At 47.6% G+C, this 15,000-nt stretch overlaps 1 protein-coding gene across 2 annotated transcripts in view; it reads right to left on the bottom strand.

Moving 5' to 3' along the window:
- The window catches only part of bahcc1b (BAH domain and coiled-coil containing 1b), a 65,223-nt gene that overhangs the window by 17,663 nt on the left and 32,560 nt on the right, over positions 1 to 15,000 (bottom strand). For both annotated transcript variants that reach the window (XM_080049599.1, XM_080049598.1), the window contains exons 4-11: positions 11,034 to 11,144; positions 8,386 to 10,437; positions 7,719 to 7,830; positions 6,796 to 6,983; positions 6,106 to 6,246; positions 4,634 to 4,821; positions 3,725 to 4,136; positions 1,191 to 2,177 (exon numbers count right to left, since the gene is read on the bottom strand). In XM_080049599.1, the coding sequence (XP_079905725.1) occupies positions 1,191 to 2,177; positions 3,725 to 4,136; positions 4,634 to 4,821; positions 6,106 to 6,246; positions 6,796 to 6,983; positions 7,719 to 7,830; positions 8,386 to 10,437; positions 11,034 to 11,144 (4,191 nt within the window). The remainder of the gene's footprint in view (positions 1 to 1,190; positions 2,178 to 3,724; positions 4,137 to 4,633; positions 4,822 to 6,105; positions 6,247 to 6,795; positions 6,984 to 7,718; positions 7,831 to 8,385; positions 10,438 to 11,033; positions 11,145 to 15,000) is intronic.

Below are 15,000 nucleotides of genomic sequence, written 5' to 3'. Positions count from 1 at the left end.
ACAGCAGACTGCAGAGTGACGTATGATTTTTTTTATACTTATTAATTCCGTCAACAAGGCTGGCAGAGGCAGGATTTACACACAAGATTACATTGGTTTAATAAAAAAAGGAAAAAGAGGCAGCAGGTGAGGGGGGTGGGGGGTGACAAAGAGGGAGCAGGCTGCCTGGTGGAGAGACACATAGACACTGATGGAGGAGAGCGGGGATTCATCTGGGATTACTTAACAGCTTACACACACACGCTCACTGCTGCGCACGCACACATGCACGCACACACACACACACACGCACACACACACACACACACACACACACACACACACACACACACACACACACACACACACACACACACACACACACACACACACAGATGCTGGCATAAATAAAAACACTTTCTCTCAGAGGGACGAGAGGGAAATAGGAGCGCTTACAGGAGAAGTGTTTTAAAGGAAAGGGTCTAATTAGCAAAGCAAGACGCCAGAGCCCGAGGGACACACTGGGCAGAGTCTGTCTGTGTGTTTGTGTGTACGTGTGTGTCCTGGCTTGTGTCTGAAGCCCAGCTTGTTTGTCCATCTCTGTGTCTTCCCCCCAAACACACACACATACACACACACACACACACACACACACACACACACACACACACACACACACACACACACACACACACACACACACACCCTTTCCGGAGGGAAAAAATATGGTCAACAGGCAAGAACAGTGAGTCTGATCTTAGGATGTAAGCAGTTAGTGCGAAAAGTGTGTGTGTGTGTGTGTGTGTGTGTGTGTGTGTGTGTGTGTGTGTGTGTGTGTGTGTGTGTGTGTGTGTGTGTGTGTGTGTGTGTGTGTGTGAGTGTATGCGCTGATAGTCTCCACATCTGGGTTGCACATGACTTTTTTTTGGTTTTTGGTTTACTGTAAGTGTGTGTGTGTTTGTGTATAGAGCGAGCGAGTTGATCTGATTTTTTTCAGGATCAATTTGGTCAATTTAACTGTAACAGATGTGACAATTTAAATGACATATAGGTTGTATTAAAGAAAAGGACACTTATAAATTATTATTCTTTTTTTCTCCCCACACACATTTCATGAACCTTTAACTGTTTTAAAATTGTCCCACAATGGCAGAATGCATAAGAAAGGTTGACAAGGCACAGTGGACAATGACTGCGTATTTTCAACTCACCGTCTGGGTCTTTCTCTTGGCTTTCCCTGCTCCTCTGCTGGATCTCCAGCTCGGCCAGTTCCCCCAGTATCTCCATGCCGTGGTGGGGCGGGGGGCTCGGGGCCCGGGTAGGGGCAGGGACTGGTGGGTACAAGGCATCTCTGGTGGCACACAGAGCCGCCGCAATGAGGAGCTCCAGGCTCCACATGTAGGCCCCTTGGAGCTGGGCCGATGTGCTGGCTGTTGGAACGGCTGGCTCAGAGGATGGGGAGAAGGGAGCGGGAGAGCTATTACTCGTTAGTTCCACCAAGTCCTCACATTCTGGATTAATCCCACTCCCCTCCTCTTCCTCCTCGTCCTCCTCAACCACTTCTACATTCTCTCCATCTTTGTCCTCCTCCTCCACCACCACCACCACCACCTTCTCCTCCACTCCAGGCGTTACAGGCACAGAGACAGTACATTCTATTGGTTCAGGCTCCATTTTCTCTCCCTCCGTGTCCTCTTTTTCCCCGTGTTCCCTATCATCCTGCTGCTCTTTGGGTAGAAGGGGCTCCTCCAGGCTGGCCTTCTGTCCAATGCAACCCAGAGAGAGCTGTACTGTTAGGGCTTTGCCTGTGGCCGTGGCCAGGCAGGCTGGATCTGAAACCGGAGGAGGTGGTGTTTGGGAAGAAGGGCATGGCGGCGATTCAGATCTCTTGCTCTGGGGCACGGAGATGGAGAACCCTTTTGCCTCCAAACTCCTTTCTTCTTTCTCTTCTTGTACAACTCGGCTTTGGGATTCCACCACTTCACAGTCCCTCCCACCCTCATCCTCCTCCTCTTCTTCCCTCCTCTCTTGTTCTTGGGTGAGAGGCTGGATGTGGCGTAAATGTGGGAGGGACTTGGAGTCAGGCTGTGCCGGCTCCGCCTCCACCGTGGCTTGCTCGGCCAATTGGGCTTCGGGAGGCGAGGGCCCGGCCTTGTAACCCATGGTGCTGGGAGGGTAGGTGTAAACAGGAGGAAGGTCTGGAATAAAAGAGGGAGAAAGCAAAGGTTTAATAGGCCTTCTGACAGCAAAACCTATCCGACAGACATACAGTACATACGGTTTATTTACAAGCATCTGCAGGAAATAGGAAAGCTCCATTATGTTTAAGTCGGTCCGTTTTATATTCATTGCCATTCTGTTCAGGCAGGCGGGATGAAGCACGTGATTACAGCTGTCATAATGGACAGACAGCAGGGTGCAGAAAAACACAGTGTGTGTGTGTGTGTGTGTGTGTGTGTGTGTGTGTGTGTGTGTGTGTGTGTGTGTGTGTGTGTGTGTGTGTGTGTGTGTGTGTGTGTGTGTGTGTGTGTGTGTGTGTGCAGCCGCATGAGTGAGTGAGTGAGTGTATGGATCCATGTGGGATATTGATCTCTGTCACCCCTGCGCTCTTATTATTGATGGTATCCCTCCGCCCCCCTTGACAACACTGCCAGATGAATGTGTATCCTTCCGCCTGTACTTCTCAAGGACCACTGAAGGATAAGGAGGGGTCAGTCTGAAGAAATTTCCCTGACCTTCCCGCTTGGGGACACACACATGTGAGCTCTAGACACTGGGCAGGTCACACATACACACTGAACGGCCCATATGCTTTCTCTGACCTCAATGGCTGACCCACACTTCCAACTGTCCCTCTTTAGCTTCAGCCCAAGAAAAAAAAATCGCACACGTTCAAGGACACACACAGAGCGAGGGATCAGCCATGCTTCAAACAGTTTCTGTAAAAATCTAAAGAATACCACGCTTCAAAGGACTAGTGCAACATTTCTGCAGCCACTATCCCTCTTTTTTTCTTTTCTCACTCACTCTGTCTCTTTATTTTTTGTTATCTGACTTTTTAACCTATATGGGGGGTTACATTTTTCGTTTTTTTTTTTTAGATTTCTTTATTTAGAAGGGACAGCGCACATTGATAAACATGAGCACCAAAGTTCAACATGTAAATGTGCCAGATTTAGCCATGCAGGCTAATTTTCACCTGTAGTCCCTGGCAGGTTGATGGCTTCAAATAAACATTAAAAAACTACAAAAATACAACACATAAGCACAAAAACAAAATGACACAAGCACAGACAAGTAAAATGACACAATCATTATTCCATTATTCCAGCCCATAACAGGTTGGTGATGTGTAAAAAAACATGAAACAAATAGCGTACAGACACAGATAAAAGTGCACGAACATATAGCACGTTAAAACACATAAGCATTTAAACAAAGACAAAAAGCACAGACAAGGAGCACACAAGTGGCATGAATGCAGACAAAAAACACATAAGCACAAACAAGGAGCAGACAAAAACACAACTAGTAAACACCAAGACTACACACTATCCCAGATTATTATGGCCGCATATTTCATTTGTCAGTAACCAGTGTTTTATAGATTTTGAGAAGGATTTGAGTGATGTGATGTTCCTTAGTTCTAAGTTCTTATTTAAGCCCAGCAATGCATTCAATCAATTAATCAATCAATCAATCAATCAATCAATGAAGCCCTATAGACTCGCTCGCAACACCTTACCTGGCTCTAGGGATTGTGGGTATTCCTGAGGTGGCTGTCCCTCTCCTCTGTCACTGGCCCTCTCCAGCCCTTTGGAGAGGTGGGAAGGGGCCGGGCTAAGTGCTGGGGAGCGGGGTGCAGCGGCTGCAGGGCTGGGTGCAGGGGTGAGTGGGTTGGGCGGATGGGATCGCCTGGACGGGGAGTGGTAGCACGGCGACTGGCGGTTGCTAGGACACATGCCCGGCGACGGGGTGGGCGTCTTGGGTGGGGGAGGGGTGTGAGAGAAGGGTTTGGCCGCGTGCGATGAGGTGGTGGTGGTGGTGGACGCAGAAATAGAGGAAGAAGAAGAAGAAGTAGAGGAGGGAGTTCTGGATGAGAAGGCTTCATGAGGAGAGTCCTCTATGGTGATGCTGGCATGCTCCTCGTGTTTCCTCTGTGAAAGAGGGAAATGGATGTTAAGAAAAATAGCATCTTAAGAAATAAGCCTTTATAATCATAATTCTTCACATGAATTGAAGGTTCAGTCAACGATTCTAGAGAATGCATGTTGTAAAAATCTAAATCAGTGAATGTCTCCTCAAGATCAGCAACCTGAGCGTCCTGTGTGTTTGCTAAAAAATATTCTGGTGGTAATAAACAGCCTAGGCTTTGTAAACTGGTAAGTAAACGAAAGGGGCCCACGTAGCATGCCTGTTTATAGAGCCTAGGAGATATTTACTGATTTTGACAACAAGCGTTCTCAAGAATTGCTGACGCCATCTATAATGCATTTCAACATTGCCAAATTGTACTGATTTTAAAACCTTAAGCGGTTCAACCAATTTTTTGTCATCTAAAAGTCCCGTTGCACTATATCTCAAACCAAAATGAGCACAGTTTTTTTGCAAAAGCACATTGACATGATGTAATTGTTAGGTCAAGTCTTCCAACCTGTGCTAAGGAGTGTCGCTGCATGTGCTCCATGGCTCTCTGCTGCTGCTGGTGCTGATGCTGCAGGGCGTAAAGCTCCTGTTGCCGCAGGAACGAGGAGCGGGAGTATACGGGGTGATGCTGCAGGTGAGAGGGAGGGCCTCTGCCTCCGTACACAGGGGGCCACAGACCTGACTGCTCCAGAACGTCTAGAGCAAGACACACAGAGAGAAGGAGGAATAAAATACTCCTTAGTTTTGGTACAAAAAAAGAAGAAGAGAGTACGACCTGACACATTTCATCTTTTGAATAAATAAGCAGCGACATAGTCAGTATGGAAATATTTTCATGGGCTGCGGCGTCCCAGGAAATTCATTAAGAGAAAAAATGTGTCAATGGGACTCTTGAACTGCCCTTATACGTGGATATTCCACCAATTTAACTGAAGATGTAACCGTCATGACCCATACGAGGTGTACGTTGCCCTCAGACACAATCACAGAATCCTGAATGCATGCCTCACATCCTGCATTCACCTCCTTTAACTCTTCTTAAACGTGGTGTTTCCGCACATAGAGAAACACCATGTTTTCCCTGAACATTTTTGAAAGCCCTACACACGGCACATGTGAATTCAGATACACACACGCGTGCATGCACACACATGCATACACACACATCCCTCCTTGGCTGCCATGTCGCTGGGAACCTTTGTTCTGTGAGATTAGCCTGAGTGGGCTAATGTTTCCCAGGGGAAGGGTTCAGTGGATGCACTTCCCCTCTCTGCAGGAACTCCCACGGAGCGAGGCGAGGGAGGCGGGAGATAATTAAATTTCACAGCCTGTTTGGAAAGCGCCGTTGAGACACACACATACACGTACACACACACACACACACACACACACACACACACACACACACACACACACACACACACACACACACACACACACACACACACACACACACACACACACACACACACACACACACACACACACACACACACACACACACACAATCTTTTCTCTCTTTAGCAATAGCTGACATGTACAACACAACCCTTAACACTGAACAATGTCTTATGCTGTTCCAGACATGAACACACAACCGACTTTAGATGTCCACATACACACGCACACATCTACGCACTAGAACCCTGAATCCAAATACACCAGCGCTCCACCACACCAAAGAGATGAGCGCCAGTTAAACTGGTTTGCATAACGCCGAGCACACGCAGAGGGGGCAATGGAATAGCTGCTCCCATTAACTAAGCTATAAAACACGGTCCTACTGACAGAGGGACTTAGTTGAGCATTATATTATGATTAGCCAATGATACTAAAACTCTGGGAGAGAAATGGCAGCTGCACTAATGGTAAAAATGGAGAGAAGGGGGAGGGGGCAGTGAGACGGGTACACTGCGATGAATGTGGGCTCTGGGCTGTGTGTATTGTGATGCACGTTGGAAAAAGGGATGCTCAGCGTACCGAGATGATGGTGTGACCCCGGTTCTGTTGGAAGGACAACCAGTTGGGAGTTGGGGTCTTGGGTGAGCGACCCCAAGACAGGCTGCAGGGAGCTGGGCAGACCTGGTGGGAAGCCGGGGCTCATTCCCACGTGGCTCAAGCCTGGAATAAAGATATACACATTTAAAACGTTAATTCAAATATTTTACTACTCTGAAAAGATATTGCCGTACATCATGGGTTAATCTTGGGATGAGATTAACAAATTGTTAAAAATACACTCTACAAGGAGCAATGTAGAGTGTATTGTATCAATGGGTTGTTAGTGAAATTATAAAAATAAATAATCTATGCATAAGTGCCCAAAGTTTGCTATTTTCTATTTGATTTATTTTGCCAGTGTCTGTAACTTATTGATATGATGCAACCATCATTCAATCTTAAGCCTATCAATCAAAGTTATCACATTTAACAAATATAAAGGTTTTTCTCAAGGAAACATGTCCAAAAAAAAGTATGACACATTTGGAACCATGGTTATGATGACGACTGACATGTGATCCCAGCAAAACAATAGAAAGCATATACAGTATATGATCTTCAAGCGGAGAGCATTAAAGTTGAATACCACAATGTTTGTGAAGCAAAAAGCTTCCCTGACCCCGTCAAAAACGCCACGTGTTGATCCCCTCTCCTCTCCACCCTACTCACCGTATGAATGACCCATCCAGAGGGAGGGACTTCCTGTCCTCTGCATCCAATGGTGGTGGGCGTGTGCAGTAGGGTCGGCCCCCCCTAGCTGACTGGCCCCTCCGGGAACCAAGAGGTGAGAGGTCAGGTCGCCGTGGCAACTGCTGGAGGGGTGGATCCTGGCAAACTCCACGCGCTCCTTGTTTTCCCTGTGGAGGTGACGGAGGAAGGGCAGGATGAACTTTTGTCATTATCTTGATTATGTCCTCTTATTCTCATCCACACCATCACCGATCATTAGGACTATTATCTTCATCCTTGTCATCTTCATTGCCACGACTACCATTATTATTATCATCATCAAGAAAAAAAAGGAAATGTGACGGCAACAGCAAGAGCCATCATCTTGTGCCAGTGGTCTATGACTTCTAATTATATGTTTTCTTCCCCTTAATATGACTACATAATAAGAGCCCGATACTTCAAGAGACATCCGTATATTAGTCCCCCCCCCCCTTACATTAGTGCACCACATCTCATCTTACGAGGGAAGGAGAGAAGAGAGAGAGAGAGAGAGAGAGAGAGAGAGAGAGAGGGAGGGAGGGAGAGAGAGAGAGTGAGAGAGAGAGAGTACGGGGGTACAGAAATACCACATCAAAGGGTGAGAAGAGTAAATGGAGTACGGGGATGAGAGAAAAGAGAAGCAGAGAAGCCTCAGACTGGGAGAGGCCGAGAGAGAATAAAAGAAGTGCAGCTTATCAGATGAGAGACGGAAAATGAAAAGAAGACACTGTGTGTGTGTGTGTGTGTGTGTGTGTGTGTGTGTGTGTGTGTGTGTGTGTGTGTGTGTGTGTGTGTGTGTGTGTGTGTGTGTGTGTGTGTGCGCGTGTGTGTGTGTACGTTCATGTATGTTGGTGTGTGTGTGTGTGTGAACGCATGCACACCTGATGATCATTTCTCTGTCTCTGTCCAGGTGATGAAGGCTGATCTGTTCCTCTGTCATCCTCTTCCTCTCCTCTGCCTCCCGACCGAGGGGATAGACGGGGCGAGACACCCCTGAAATGTGAATACAACCCAGTAAGTAACATGCTTACACAAACCTTCATCAAAACGTACTGTATGATATGAATGTAAATGTGACAAACACCTGTACTTCTGAAAAAACACAAAGCACTGAGGACATTCTGGTCACATCTTCAAATGTTTTTCTTTTCTAAAGGGGAAGTCTACCCGCAGATATTGTACTGCATAAAATTAAACACGTCTTACCTACAAGCCTCAATATGCTTCATTCACTTCTATGACTAAAAGTGAGTGTAGAAATCGATATCGCTGCCTCTTTACAGTGAATTTGACCCTGCATGGGCAGAAGCTGTTTGCAATTTGAGTCTGAGGGTCTGACATGCTTTGAGATTCTCTGTTTCGCTTGGCCAGTTAATCACTGGTATTAATCCTCAATAAACATACAAAAGGATTTAGATATGTAAGATTTATAAAACACCAATAACTTTGCTCAGGTGTTTAATCATGGATTTCTCCTTTAACTCGGCCTCGAGCACAGAAATAGCATTAATTGACTTCTTAGTGCAAGGAGCATAAATGATGTCTGACCTTTCATGCTGGGCAGCACCCTGCCCTGTCTGCTGTGTCCGGGGGCGTTGTCTTGGGAGCGGTGGGGGGGTCTGGCTACCGCTACAGCGATGCCCACCGGAGGCTGCCTCACTTCCCCCTCACCTGCCTCCCCAGCCTCCTTCCCTCCTCTGTCGGCCCTCTCTCCCTCGTTAGTGGAGCCTCGGCGCGGAGGGAGGGACTGTTTGAGAGGGTCTTGCGGGGAGGGGTGGCTTTTAGCTCCTCCTCCTCTGTCCCCCTTCTCTGATCTCTCTCCACTCTCTCGCTTGAGGCAGCCCAGACCTCCGAAGGGGCCCCGCTGTGGCAGCAGCAAAGGCTGCTGGGAGCTATAGTTCATTAGGTTCTTCATGGCGCTGCCCTCGCCCTCGGTGGTGGTGTGCGATGAGGAGCGGGACAGAGGGGCCGGAGGAGGCTCTTGACAATGGGGCTGGTTATTATGGTCACTGCTTGGGCCTCTGTTGCTGAGCCCTCTGACTTCAGCGTTACCGACTGATGCATGATGGGAGGCTTTTCTCTGGTCCTCTGTGTAGCCCCCTCTAGACCCCCAGGTAGGTGCGGTCTGGACAGCGTCTCTTCCCTTGTCTTCTGTCAAGACGCCGCCGTGGCTGCTGTGCTGCTGGTGCCGTATCCTGGCAACCTTTTGTCCCTCCCTGTGAGCTGAGGAGCCTGAGCTCACCCTCCCATCAGGATGAGGTCCTTGATGTGAACAGTCTCTAAAGGGAGGAGTACTGGTGTGTGGGCCAGCCCTCGCCGTGCCCTGTCCGGCCCCGGGGTGTGTCCCCTGGCCGTCTAGTGGCAGCGACGGTCGGTAAACATCGCCTACAACCTCCACGTCTCTGAATGTGTCGAGGCTGCAGGACCGCAGCTCGAGCTGGGAGCTGGCGTTAGAGCCGCTGTGTTTGTGTTGTAAGTGCTGCGTGTGCTGGCTCCAGTCGGGGGGTTTGTCAGCCTTTCCGTATCCCAGCTGCTGCGTGTGTGGCTGGGATTTGTCTTTCTTCTGGCAACTGCTGAGTCGGCTGTGGTGATTAGAGGGACTCTCGGAGGATCCTTCTCCACTTTTGTCGTCTCCCTTTCTCCCACCCCCACCTCCTGCTCCGCGACAGTCGCTGGCTGCTGGGTCGCCCAGCGGCCCAACCGAGGGCATGTACATCGGACCGGTGACTTTGGCCTCCCTGCCTGATGCTGGATCTTTGGAGGGCGTCAGTGTAAGAGGGGCCGGGGGACAGTAGAACTCGGGGTGTGGATGGTGATGTGCGTGGTGTAGCCAACCTCCTGCTACTGTGGAGCCCATGTGCAAGGCATGAGGAGGGGGTGGGGGTGGTGGAGGCATGGAATAGGAGGAGTGGGGAGTAGGAGGTGCCAAGATGGTCGCCCCTCTTCTCATACATTCATTGGGAGAAGCCGATGATTCGCTGATCCTCATCTCCCCGTTTACGGCTCCGTCCTTGGAGCAGCGCCGGCCACCTCCAGAAGGGGGTCGGCCCACTCCACCACCACCACCACCACCACAGCTGCTCAGTGCTGCCCCCTTTCCTCCAGAGCAGCTCTCTGCTCCGGACAGTTTACAAGCGCTCATGTGTTTGGTCTCCTGGCTGGCTGAGTCAATGTCTCTGTAGTCCTTGTGTCGCTCCAGAGGGTGTCTGTGGTCTTCCTCCCTGCCCTGTTGTGGTGTGAGGTGAGGGAGTAGAGCGTGGTGAGGGTGGGGGTAAGCTTGGTGGTGGTGGTGGAGGCCTGATGGAGCGTTGGCCGGGTTAGTCTGATGATGTTGGTGGTGATGGAGCTGATGTTGTTTGTCTTGTTTGTTCTCCTGGTGTCGCTCCTTGCTGCTGGATCGTTCCCTCATTTTGGACGCAGAGGAAAGCCCTTTCTCGGCCTGGTCCTTGGCACTTTTCCCGCCTCCTCCGCCATTGTTGTCCATGTCTCTGCTGCAGGAGCCCAGAGGGTGTCCCAGGCCAGTCCTGGACAGCTGAGGGAGGCTGTGAGTGTTGGAGAGCAGAGGAGGCTGGGGAGGAAGGCCTCGCAGGTAGAAGTGATCTATTGGGGGGAGAGGAGAAGACTTAAGTTGAAAGTTTCTGAAGATCTAGAGAGACTTAGCTGTAAAGTGGGTAAATAAGCAAATAATGTAATAGCCGCAGACAATATAATACCTGCCAATAACTTAATAATCGTTTCTGTTTATAATATAATAAAAGCAGATAATGTAGTAACTTGCCAATACAAAATAAAATGCCTAACCAATAGCATAATGAAACGTAACTTTTTACATTATTGCTTAATGTTATTGGTTAGCAAAAAGCTATTATGTTATTTTTTCAGACATTTATTAAGTGACATGACCTGCTTTTAGAACTTTACAAAAAAATTTAAAATGTTCAGGTAAATGTCAGTTATCAACTTATCAACCATGTTTACATTATTGGCTGGCACAAGATAAAATGCCTTTCCTAAAAGGTGTCTTTGTTATGTGGAGAAATGGGAACGAGAAGAACTTGGAACACCCGACCCTTACAAACCAGCTGGTCTTACCCCCGGGGTGAGTGCTGATTAAGCAGTTTGAGCAACATGTATACAAATCTTTTCACTGTTACATTCACATTCACACACACACACACACACGCACACAAACCTACCTTTCTGAGTTTCATAGAAGCGGTGCTGTCCGTAGAGACCGTTGCTATGGTGATCCAGGGGACTCATGGGGAGAAAAGGAGAAGCAAGACTTCCTGAATAGCTGGGGTAGCCTGTCAGAGGGAGGGAGAGCGAGAAGGGAATTGATGTTTTATCCGCAGCGTTGACATTCAGCAGCCCTCTAAACAAACAGTTTATCTCTACAATCTATCATGAAATGGGCCATTTTAGAAAAAAATGCAGAAAAATGCAGAAAAAGAAAAGGCCAGTTAGTGCTACTTTCATCCTAAATGCACTTTTGCACAAACACGCCACATGTGTTGACATTATTTACAGTGGACAAAGTGGTGACAGAAACCACAGCCGTCAGCTACTGCCAAGTGTTTGTAGCATTCAACTGGATGGAATTTGCCCTTCTACAAAACACATTTTTCCCCAAACCCAAGACAAATAGTATGAAGCATCGCAACACCCCCCCCCCTCCTCGTTAAAAACACACACACCATACACACACACACTTACACTTACATACACACACACACACACACACACACACACACACACACACACACACACACACACACACAAGAGGTCACTGGGAGGTGAATGGTCGTTCCACTCTGTTCCTCGTCTTCAAGGACATTGAACTGCATGGTGGGATAGAGGAGGTCTTGGTGGTTTTGTTGAGTGGGGCGGGTGGGTGAGGGTCTGTGTGTGTGTGTGTGTACGGGGTTGTTGTGGTGGTTTAGAGGGGGGTGTTATTGGGGTGGGGGCAATCAAAATAACCACAAGCTCATGCACACATACAGAAACACTCGCATACACACACAACACAACACTACACAACACATGAGGCACACACAAGTCCACATTATGGGGCCAAAAGGCTTGGATTGTGCGTGCATGTGTGTGTGTTCTCCAGCAGCTGCTTTCATGCCCCACAGAGTGTCCTTGCCGGCCCGTTAATTGGCAGCCGTTAAAAGTTTAACGGTGGTGGCCAAAGTAAACAGCACTCTATAAAAACTCATCCTACGCATTCCACAGTCGCACTGCAAAACCACCAACACCCCCTCACTGCTCCCAGCATGTGTGTGTGCCTGCGTGTTCGTGCTGTGATGTAAATGCATGAAACACTCAACTGTGTTTGTGTGTGTGTGTGTGTGTGTGTGTGTGTGTGTGTGTGCGTGTGTGCGTGTGTGTGTGTGTGTGTGTGTGTGTGTGTGTGTGTGTGTGTGTGTGATTACTCTGACTGGTTAACAACCAGTGAATCTAAATGGCGACAATTAGCCAAAAGGCTCTATCAGCCATCTAAAGCCAATCCCCGGGGTAATGATGAGTGATAAAACTCAGGCGGGAGGGAGGGGGGGGGGGGGCGGTGTGAAAGAAGAGGAGGAACAAAGCAACGTGAATGGGAAACGGTGAGAGAGAAAAAATGAAGGGAGAGTGGGTTAGTGATAGAGCGCACAACGTAAGGACAGCAAAAGTAAAGGAGACACCAGAATAACAGGGCTGTCAATATGAAAAGCCCCCAATCTGGTGCTGCTGCGAGGAGTATGGAGAGGAGTGTGTGTGTGTGTGTGTGTGTGTGTGTGTGTGTGTGTGTGTGTGTGTGGGTGTGTGTGTGTGTGTGTGTGTGTGTGTGTGTGTGTGTGTGTGTGTGTGTGTGTGTGTGTGTTAAGGGGAGGAGGTGGGAGAGATGAAGGAGGAAGTGAAAGGGAAGTGGAGAGCTTTCAGATGGATGAGATGAGAGAAAAGACGAAAGGGGGGTAAGGAGACGAGCGAGAGCACATGAGAGAAGGGACAAAAAACAAGGACAGGTGTGGAAGAGCGAGAGCGAGCCAGAGGATAGGTATGTGTGTGTGTGTGTGTGCGTGTGTGTGCGTGTGTGTGTGTGTGTGTGTGTGTGTGTGTGTGTACGTGTGTGAGATTGTGAGGGTATATAAGCGTTTTTTTCCTGTGAATTTCTTTGTGAATATGTCTCATCTGTGACAATATGTGTGTGTGTGTGTGTGTGTGTGTGTGTGTGTGTGTGTGTGTGTGTGTGTGTGTGTGTGTGTGTGTGTGTGTGTGTGTGTGTGTGTCTGTAGTGCGTGTGTGTGTGTGTGTGTGTGTGTGTGTGTGTGTGTCTGTAGTGCGTGTGTGTGTGTGTGTGTGTGTGTGTGTGTGTGTGTGTGTGAGTGAGAGTGTGTGTGCATGTATCAGCCAGGTTTCTTCTCTCTGTGCTGGCTACGCTCCACTCTCTGGACCGTGGCCAGCTGGCAGACTGCCTACTGGAGCTCCCTGGCTTGAATTCTTAAAAACAATCATTTGTAGTGTGTGTGCGCGTGTGTGTTTGTGCACGTGAGCGAACGTGTGTGTGTGTTCAGACATCAAAGCATAGCCACACAGACACACAATCTGTCTGATACGTGCGTGCACACACACACACATACACACACAAACACACATATCTCCCTCCACACACACACACACAGTCTTGCTCTCTATTCACTGCTGCCACTCTCTCTCTCCCGTTCATGTCAAAGGCTTGCTGCCTCCGACTCTTTCTATGAATCTGATTTAAGACAGTCACTCTGGGCGACATTAGTGCTCATTTTCAGTGCTTAACTGTTGCGGTTTATCGCTCGATGAGTTGCAAATGAGGTAGTTGTGCAAACAAAAACTCTTGTCTCCTTTCAAGCTTTGCGAAGCCGCATCAGGAGAGATTTTTCCATGTAAGGACACAGAGATTTCTTATGAGTTTTTTTTCTCATGAGCCCAAATCATGAAATTTGAGCCATTGACAAGTGCCCCATCTCCACAAGTGTGAGGCTGTGTGCTCTACTTATTTGCCCAAATTAAATTCTGCTGTGTGTGTACAGCTTCTCACTGACAGGACGTGACAAATTAAAAGTCTTAGTTTGGGGGGGGGGGATAAAAACTGTTTCATAACCCTCCTGTTATGTTCCGGGTCAAATTGACCCGTTTCAAAGTTTGAAGATCTAGGAAAAATAGTTAAAAGTATTTTTTCAGTATGAAACTTCTTCTGCTTGCCTTAATTAGTACTGAGTACACATGCATGATTATACTTTATAGAGGGCTGATTTTTCTGTATTAAAAATTCCTTTTTTTATTGATTTCATGTAATATTCAAATTTTCTGAGATTTTAAATTTGGGGTTTTCATAAGCTGTAAAACCATAATAATCTAAATTATAACAAATAAAGGCTTTGAATATCTCACCTTTTATGTAATGGGTCTATATAATGTATTAGTTTCACCTTTTGAGTCAAATTACTGAAATAAATGAACTTTTGCACGATATTCTAATTTTTCGAGTTTCACCTTAAAGACAGTGCCAGGGCCCAATAGAATGGCACTGACTCGTGTGACTGACATCAAGTCAGCTTTTGAGCTGGTCATGCCAGATTCAATACAGAAAATCATTCTGGAAATGACTAATCTAGAAGGGAGGTGTGTTTTTGGGGAAAAGTGGAAGGAGCTGGACAAAACACATTTAGATGCGTATTTGGGGCTCCTCATCCTGGCTGGGGTCGAAGGATGAATCGACAGCCAGTATGTGGGATGCAGAGACAGGCAGGGCTATATTTCAAGGCACAATGTCTCTGGAGACTTTTCACATTTTCTCCAGTGTTTCAAAAGTAATAAAGTGGTGAAACATTACAAATGTATTTTTTTTATGACAAACGAGTGAATTATCCTTATTGAACCATTACTGATTAGAGGTAAGGAACACTAAATTGCACTAAATCTTGATAGAATAGTTACTAATGGTGTTGGTAATGACATGTTCACACTGCTTGTTAAGATTTCTTTTGGTTTAGGACATCTTTTGGAGATTTAAACATGCACCGGGTCAAATTGACCCGGAACACCATTGCTGTTCCTGACAAATGAACATAACAGGAGGGATAAACTGCAGCAAAGTTGGACCCACCTACTTTTGCGTCTCCTGCTCGTGTGGGATGA

This window comes from Ammodytes marinus (genome assembly GCF_949987685.1).
Source record: "Ammodytes marinus genome assembly, chromosome: 20".
NCBI classification, from domain to species: domain Eukaryota; kingdom Metazoa; phylum Chordata; class Actinopteri; order Uranoscopiformes; family Ammodytidae; genus Ammodytes; species Ammodytes marinus.
The sequence above is the reverse complement of the archived record's forward strand: the minus strand, read 5'-3'. Positions and strand labels throughout refer to the sequence as shown.